Source organism: Drosophila novamexicana, unplaced genomic scaffold (assembly GCF_003285875.2).
Source record: "Drosophila novamexicana strain 15010-1031.04,08,12 unplaced genomic scaffold, DnovRS2.1 tig00000689-arrow-pilon, whole genome shotgun sequence".
Lineage (NCBI taxonomy): Eukaryota > Metazoa > Arthropoda > Insecta > Diptera > Drosophilidae > Drosophila > Drosophila novamexicana.
Window position 1 is genome coordinate 606,373 of NW_020824818.1, and position 9,315 is coordinate 615,687.

At 41.6% G+C, this 9,315-nt stretch overlaps 1 protein-coding gene across 1 annotated transcript; it reads left to right on the plus strand.

Annotated features, from left to right (window-relative positions):
* Window positions 1-5,991: 5,991 nt before the first annotated feature.
* Window positions 5,992-7,093, plus strand: LOC115763224. Its single transcript, XM_030705698.1, has one exon. The coding sequence runs from the start codon at window positions 6,101-6,103 to the stop codon at window positions 6,686-6,688; it is 588 nt and encodes a 195-aa protein (XP_030561558.1). The 5' UTR covers window positions 5,992-6,100; the 3' UTR covers window positions 6,689-7,093.
* The last annotated feature ends 2,222 nt before the right edge of the window (window positions 7,094-9,315 follow it).

Consider the following 9,315-nt stretch of genomic DNA (forward strand, 5'->3'; position numbering starts at 1 on the left):
ACGAAGCGTTAAGCAAACCGACAAACGCGTTATAAAACAAAGCAAATATCGTCTTGCACAATGCAATGCGACAACGAAACAAAAAAGAAGCTACCCAAAAATGGCCACAAATCGAAGAAAGAAAGAAAAAAAAACAGCAACAAGCCTTTGCTTAACTTTGTTTTGTTTCTCACTTAGAGGAGCGGCAGAAGCAATCAGTGCACCCACTGCCATCGCCAGCAACCCCATGCCCCTACCCCTGTCAGTGCCACGGTTGCAGCAACAGCAGCAGCATCTGTGGTGGCAGCATTGGCTGCCACAACTTTAACACTTGTTTGCCCAGCTAATCGCGGCTGCATCGTCGCCTCGGATTTCAGAGCCAATATGTCAGGCATTTAAAAGCGCACAAAAAGGCCAGACAGAGTTTAAGTAGAATTAAGCATCCAAATTCATGAGTCAAGTTACCACACGAAGGCTTCTTTATATATATAAATAAATATATATATTTGTTGTTTTTTACCTGTTGGTTTTTTTTTTTTTTTTTTTTTTTTTTTTTTGTGCTGAATGCCTTTGGGTTTTGATTTGTGTGGCTTAATAAAATACCGAGAAGTCGCCATCGTCGGCGTCGCCGTTTGGGCCCCATTGGGAAACAATAAAATCTTCCGGCGCGCTGTCAATAATCTACCCCAAAAAGCGCTGTGGCTCTGTAAGTATCTGTATCTGTATCTGCTTTGAGAGAGTGTGTGTTTTGGTGATTTATGTGCCTCGTTTTTGGCCAATTTTCGTTTTTAGTTCAGTACTGCGGTTAAATAATGCGCTTCCAAGAATATAAACACGCAGCAACCAAAAACTCAAAGCTCACAAAAAAAACTCCGAAAAAAGAAACAAAACATATTGTTGCACATTCCCATTGTGAACTAGGAGGGCCTTGAATATGCATATAATACTCATATCTATTCCATAATTCGTTATTTGTCATTGTTTGCCTCTTGATTTCGATTGTGATTTGGGATTTTGAGTTGCCTGTTTCTTTTCTTTTTATTTTTGTATTTTTTTCGACGGTTCAAATCAACATGTTGATTTTCTTAGCAATTAATTTGATTAACTGCCAAGTTGCGGCTGCGGTTTGAGGCGCCTTTGATCTGGCCACAGTAGAGTTCGATGTCAGTACACACATATATCATGAGCATTAAGCATTAGGCATTAACCATTGAGCATTAAGCATTATTAATTAAAAGTTCTTTACAGCTAATTGCAGCAGCTCACGATGAGCCATGGCTCGTTCAACGGAAATAGCTGAGTCAGTCACTCCTTCGAGCTCAAAATAGCTATCCAACCAATTTGCATGAAAGGTAATTTCGTAAATATGTTTATTATTAAATAAATGCGCCTAATACGAGTTATGAGGAAATCTTACAAAATTGGTGAAGAAATTAAACACAGGAGCATATTTCTATGCCCACGTTTGGAAATGTTTACCGTAAAACAAAAAGCCGTAAGGACTCAACATTATTTCTCATTCGTGCTTCGGTAGGGTCGCAGGAGTCGAGTTCTTAAATTGCAAAGATTTTTACTACGTTTAACCCACATTAACTGGATGCAGGGTATATCAAGCAACTTTGACGGTGCAGGGCACGCATTTACAAATCGCGTCTAGTTCTATCTGCTGACAGGCTCGAAATCATTTTTAACTTTCAAAAACAGCAGCAGGCGGCAAGTTCGTTGCCTAAGTCTTTTGATTGCAATGGGATAGAAAAGTTAGTTCGTGGATTGCAAGTCAATTTTTTGACAAGAAACACATTGCAACGATGTTATCAACAACAAAAACAACAACAACAACGAAAACAACAACAGTTGCACAGTATGACCACCTGCCAGGCACACCTCTTTTTTCTGGGCGTATATGCGCCTGATTAGCTGTTACCAATATTTTTGTTAACGTTTTTCGCTGCACTAAAAATTAGTCGCAATTCACGAATATTTGCTCGCGTTTTTGGGTTTTGTTTCTGTATTCTGTTGTAGTTGTTGCTGTTGCTGTTGCATTTGCCACACATTTGAATTTTTTGCAAAAATTGAACGCTCTTTCAACTGCCACTGCCACCAAAGCGCAGCGGCAAACGTTAATTAATTACGATTTATTGACTAAATTTGTTGATTAGACAATTGACGTTTGCCGTTGTTACAGTTGTTTCAATTGCCGTTGTGGCCAATTTTGATGTTGCCATACAATTTGGCCACTTGCCACACAATTGTCGTCAATTAATTGCGCTTTGATTTCGATTTGATATGCCGCCCTGCAGGTGGCATTCGTTATTTCGGTTTGATGTCAATACGTTGTGAAAAAACGTTATGTAAATCAAGTATGTGGCCCCCATAAAAAGTAGTGTACAACGATTTCTGGTAAAATATAAGTATATACAAAAAAATATATTTATATATAAGAGCTTATCCTATCTTTATGAACGATGCCCCATTCATATTCCAGCCCGAAGGAGCTACCGAAGCTTCCTTTCGGGTCGGAATCCAGCACTAATTGTAATTTGCAAATGCCGCGTATAAGCCTGTGTGGCTGAAATATATAGAATATGTAGAATGGAAGCAAATTGTCATAAGGAACTATTGTTTGATAAGCTTACAATAAATAGGCATACGGCAAGGAGATCAATTTAATTTTGGCACGGCTTAGGGAACAAGATTTATTGTTAATTTAATTTTCATATTATCGATTAAAAACTTCTTATAATGGACTTGAATTAAATCCGACCATATACTCGTATTCAGTCGATTATCAATTGCAGTCATATGAAAGACTTAAGCGACAAGCTTGAATATGGAACTAATAGAAAACTGAATGTACAGACTGGGAGACAGCGACTCACAAAATTTCCATAGTCTGCGGGTGCACTGGTGGCCATGGCGATGTTGGTGTTGGTGGTGTGAAATTCCTAACTGGCACTCTCTTGTGGAACGAACGCCGCATCAATCAGCGGCGGCAGCTTAAATGCTGCATCATGACAAAACCATTACACTTGACCAGAGAGCGCGCTCCGGGTACGTTGATGGCGTCGGCAGATGCTCAGATGACTAGGCGACTCGGTTCAGCTCTCGACGTGATTGATTGATTGGCAGCGTGAGCAGCGGGCAGTGGGCAATGGGCAGCGACTGGACTGATGCTTTGTCTAAAAGCCGTTTAGAATAACACCAATCGACCAAAAGCAGCAACAACAAGAACATCAACAGCATCCACATAGTGCAACATAACGAGCCCAGCAGCGAGAAATTATGCATTGTGTTGGAAAAATGTTTAATCTGTGCAATGCCAATGCCAATGCCACATATCAAGGCACCCTCACCTGGCCATACAGTCAGTCAGTTAGTCAGCCAGCCGGCCAGTCGGCCCGTCAAGCAGTCAGTTGGAGCCATCCAATGGCCGGCGGCCGTCAGTTGATTGCGCTTCATTATTAATGCCAAACTGTGTGCCGGCATTCGTTGAATTTGGCTTTTGCAATTTGCTCTCAATGCCGCCGTCGCAGTTGCTCCAGACCCGCCTTGGCCTTCATCTCATCGTGGGGGCAGAGGAGGCAGGCATTAAAAATGAGCTCGGCGTAACAGGTGGATGCCGCTCCCGCTGCCGCGACGGCGACGGCGACGACGACTATGTCGATGGCGATGGCGACGGCGACGGCAACGTGATTTTCGCCAAATCGTTTAGATTATTTTGAGATTGCTTGCGCCAGTCTCCACCAACTGATGTCCGGCAGGCTGTCCAATATGTCTGGCACTCCTTCTCTCGGCCAGCTCCGCACCTTGCATTTGAACTTGAAACATTTCATTTTGTGGCTGGCGGCATCCGAGAGAGCTCAGCTCGGACCGATCGATTAGTGGCATTCTATTGCGTTCAATTTTCATGTGCAACATTGAAGCGATCGCCGTTGGCACAATAAACACGCGATTTATTTCATGCCGAGCATTCAAGTGCCGCAGTCGGTCAGCCAAAGGAGGAGCAGCAGCACCAACACCAGCACCACAACGCAGTCTTGCCTTGCCTTGCCGTGGCTTGGCTTGTGGTATGTGATAATGGGATGATGGTATGATGATGCATGCGCGGCATACACAACATCCCAACAGAACAGCAACAAGTTGCAAAGGCTGCAGTCGAAATGCTACGTGGGATACTCTATGAAAAAGTATTTGGCGAATTTAAAGATAAAGTGCTCAAAACATTTGCTGTAATTTTATACTGTTTTTTCAAGTTAAATACGCGAATTTTTTTTTAAAGATTCGAAATACTCTCATCACTTTTGCAATAAAAATTGATACTTTTCCTAATGATGAATATGTCTAGAAATATTTATTCTAAGTATTTAAATAAAATGATCTTATGTCTAAAACTTAAAACCCTGTTGACTGCTCGTAATCAATACATTTTTATTTAAAGGATATTCATTGGACGAAAAGTTTTCGGTTGAAATGCAAGTACTATAAAACAAAAGACTTAGGCAACGAACTGAAAATACTGCAAAATCAAGAGGAGTGTGCATTCTTGTATATTATAGCCATATCATTTTATTAAATATTTATTACTTGAAAAAAATGGTCTATTATTATATGCATAATATATTTTGTTTTCATAAATTATAGTTTATATATCCATAAAGTGAACTTTATTATTCCTTTTAAGAATTTGGATTTATTCACTCGTGAGCTTTTTAATCAAAATTTATATTCATTGTTCCGCTTCCGAAAGCTTAGCTCGAAGAATAAACCAAAAAGAAGTTTACTTCTACAATTTTATGCTTGTCGATATGCCTGGCACCTATCGCAGTGTATTAACAACAACAATAATAACAGCAGCCTACTCTTTTATATAAATATATATATTTCTATATATATTTGTATTTATTCGTTCTTTTTTTCTTCTCCTCACTAGCGGCCAAGGTTAGTCGCTGCCTTAGTCGTTGTCGAAGCTCACTCTGCCGCATTTTAGCCGGTAATTGCTTGTGATGTATGATTTTGAGTTCTAGTTTTGTTGCCCGGTCTGGCCTGGGAATATCTCACAGACAGATGGACGAATGGACGGACGGACGGGGGCTTTGTAGTCGTTTTGCTAGCTGATTGCTGACGATGCCTATATATGCGGGTGATGTATGTTATATAGCTACAGGTATAGGTAAAGGCATAGATACTGATTTGACAGGGGTATCGTATTGATGAGAGCGCTTTCGACCACTGTCACACTTTCTAAGCACTTTCACCCAATTAGGGCGATCAGTCATATCATATATATTGGTATATACATGTATATAAATACTATCAAGGAGCTGCTGATCTTATGCAAAACGACAAAAAAAAAAAAAAACAACAACAACAACAGCAAAAATACTTGAGTCTCTGGTCTCGATGACAATCTTTTGTTTTCACTTCTGCAGAAACAAAAGCCATAAAGGATAAATTGTGACTCTGAAGTCGCATAGTCGGTACCAATTCGAATTCGAGTTCGGCTTGTGCCTGCGCCTTCGATTGCGCCTCGGTTAGGTAGCCGCATTTAAAACAGTCGGCGGCAATCGTTGAACTTTTGGCTTCGACAAGTGCACAGCGGGGTGTCTTGGCCAGGAAACAAAAAGGAGGCGGCGCTGCTGGCAATTTTGTTTTCATTTCGGCTAAATGGAGTGGAGAGGCCTCCACTGCCTCTCTACGGCTGCGATTATATCGAAAGACAAACGTTGGGCCATTGTTTGGCCAAGGCCCAATTGGGCCAAGTATTTAAGCTTCTATCGCATGATTGATTGACTGCACATACAACAGAACAAATATTCATTTTACATACGAAATATATTGAAAACAATTTCTCTCGCTCTCCGCGAGTGACGTCTGTTGTTGTTTGATATGCTGTTGTTCTTGTTGCTGTGCTTTTCATGCCATTTCGATACGGGCCTCATTTTTCTCGCCACAATTAAGAAGAAAGTTGGCGGCGCAATTAGAAAACTCTCATCGATCAAATTGCCACAGACACACACGTTATGGCAACTTCATATACATAGTATATACTATCAAATACTGTGTCTAATTTCCAATTCTTGTTCTATTCGTCGCTTCAAAATTTCAACAAAAATCAAAAACCATGTCCAGACGACCTCTCAAAAATGAATTGCCTCGGGATGCGCATGTGGTGCAGGCTTTGCGTCGCGAACTCCATCGCAATTCGCGCCAGATTACCCAAACCTTCTGGCAGGAGTTTGAGCAGATACGCCGTCACCAGCGCAATCAATTGGCTCAGGAGCGCGCCAATCGAGAGCGTATTTCCACATTGATGCGCGATGCTAATCTGGAGACACAGCGACAAGCGGAAGCGCTTAGCCGCAGTATCAGTTCCCATGGCGTTAATCCGGTTGCGCCATCGCCCCGCATGCGCCGTGAGCCACCAGCCATTATGCCCACGGCGGCGGAGATTACGCAAGAGCTGCAGAGCTCGCCGATCTACAATCGCCACAGGCGTTCAATCGCGTCGAAGGAGTCGACCGACGGCCCGGATTCGACGCCTTCTTCGAAGTCTCCATCCGATCAACTCCCTTCAACCTCCTTTCAACTACCCCGTGCTCCGCCATCATCCAGGGTGACCATCGAGCCGGGCACGCCTAACATGAGAACTCCGCCCAGGACCAGTCCAAACATATCCAAACTGCATTTGGCCAACAAGCCAAAGAATTGACAAACAGCCAAGCGTTTTTGCGTCACATTTAAATCTAATTTTGAGCTCAATTTTTAGATGATAAAGGACTTTAGATTCCAGCTTAAGTTGTAATAACTGAAATTAGTTGTCATTGTTGCATATGCATTTTCAAATTTTTATCAACCAACTAATGAAATTTATTGTAAGAATACGTTATATACATATACCAGCGGTAATAACAGCTTTGCCTGGCAATATGTTAAAAATTGTGCTGCCATCGTGAATTTCCATGGGTAATTTCCAAGTAGAGTGCATCTCCATTCATAATGTAACTATATTCAAATATTGAGCTTCGTAACCTTAACGGCTGGATCGTTAATCATTCAGTCAGTCAGGACAAACAATTTTGTATATATATAGAAAATATCAAATCATAGGTATTAACAATAAACGTTCAAAATTTTTACGTTTTCCCGATTTAATGAATGACAGACTCTATCAAAATAAACTCTACCTGACCCCAAAGCCAAGCACTAGGGCATTAGTAAACAAATTCAATACAACAACAAACAAAAACAACTTGCAAATTAATTAACGGTACACGGCCCCCATATATAAATAAAGACAAGGCAAGATACAGCAAACGAGAGAAAGAGCGAGACAGGGAGAGCAGCACGCACTCAGACACCTGAGTAATCAACTTTATGTGGGCATGGCCGGGCGAATGTTACGTTACGTTAAATACGATTCTGATGCCAGATTCCGCTGGTACTGCATAAATGCGATTAATCACGTTAAGCAACAACAATAACAAAAGAAAACAATCAACAAAATGTAACGTTATTCATCACAGGTGGTAAATTTAACTGACAACAAACGCGCGCCGATCCCCAAGCCAGATCCGCCGACTTTGTCAGATCCGTGGCCGGAGACTTAATTCAGATACCTAATACTTAACACACAAATCGAAACAACGGCGATTTCTGGGTCAAAATAATTAATAAAAGCGAGCGACTTTTGTGCGCATGACTTGGCCAAAAGCGGAGCCAGCTCTGGCGGCCAAAAAGCCAACACGGACGAGTAAAACTCGAGGAAGCGTTGCCACCTAATGGAAGGCGCAGGCATTGAGGCTAGGAGGTGGGCAGTCGCAGTTTTGTCGTCGCTTGGCATAAAAAAAAAAAAAACAAAACAAACAAAAATAATCAATCAAAATGTCTTAAGCAAATCACTCGCATTTCAACTACCAAACGAAATCAAGGCAAGAAAAAAGCCAGCCACTAACTGATTAACTGGAACAGTCTGTAAATGCGGTTACACGCTGTGCTGACCAGGAAATGCTAATATTACAGGCTTAAATGCATAAAATGCGTTGATATGCTGCTAGATTTAAAATTTCAGATAAATAAATAACAAATTATCTAAATATTTAATAGCCAATGATGGGATAGAAGCAGAGACGGCGGAAAGTGGGTAGCAGCGAAGGATAGGAAGCGCTTGCAAACGACCTTAACATGTTTGTTTCAATTATTCTTAAATTCTCTTTATCCTGTTAAAGAGAGAAAATAAGGGGCGAGAGAGATCAATATCAAATTTTAGATTTTCTATGCCCACGCTCAGTTGAGCGCTTTCGGCCTTTCAAAATTTGCCTCAATTCCTCTTTTTTGCGATTTCCCATGCCATGCTCAGTTGAGAGCATTCGGCCTTTCAAAATTTTTCTCAATTCCTCTTTGTGTGATTTACTGACTGAGAAATTGAAGACACTTAAAAGAGAAGGATATCCCAAATTTCATATTGACTCTCTAATATGGTCATGTTAAGTTGAAACCATCTAATTTTTGCAATTCTATCTTGTGCGTCATTCGTAAACGACTGCATCATTGAAATATTAAGAGAATAAACGTTTCTACGAAATAGTTTGAAGCTATGAACCAACTTTTAACATTTCGTTATATGGTGCACTGCACAAACGTGGCATGAGACCAACTGACTGTCTTGACTGACTGGCAAGTTTGTTTGGCAACTTGTGATGGACGTCGGTTGGGCAACAGTCACGATTTGCATGTGCGACAACTGTTGCCAGCGCACAACAAACAGCAACAATAACAACAGCAACAAATCGCGAGCACATTGAACTGTCATTGACACGGCAGCAACTTGGTAGAGTACCAAACCCCAGACGATCAGGAGAGATACACCTGTAACTGAAGTTGAAAGGCAAAAGGCGAACGATGAATGCTTGGGTGGTGCTGCAGCAGCAGCACCAGCAGCCACAACAACTGTTGCTGATGGGTGCGGTGGCAGCAGCAACAGTCGTCAGTCGTAGCCGGCTTCTCAGCATTGCCGCAATTACTGCAAACAAATTCGAATGCGAATGCGCATTGAGAATTGTGGCAAGGTTGGTAATTTAAGACTCACGCCGCGAGACCAAAACTGAACCACCAAACCGAGAATCGAGAACCGTTTCTTTTGTCGCCACTCGCCTGCTGCTGTTGTTGTTGTTGTTGCTGTTGTTGCTGTGGTGCTGTTGCTGTGGTGCTGGTGATTGAATTGCTGATTTAACGGTTGCTGTTGTCAAATTAATGACATTCATTCAATTCATACCATTGGCAAACGTGGCCAAAACGGTAGTTTTTATTGCTTGGCAAATTGCAATCACCAAAGAGCGC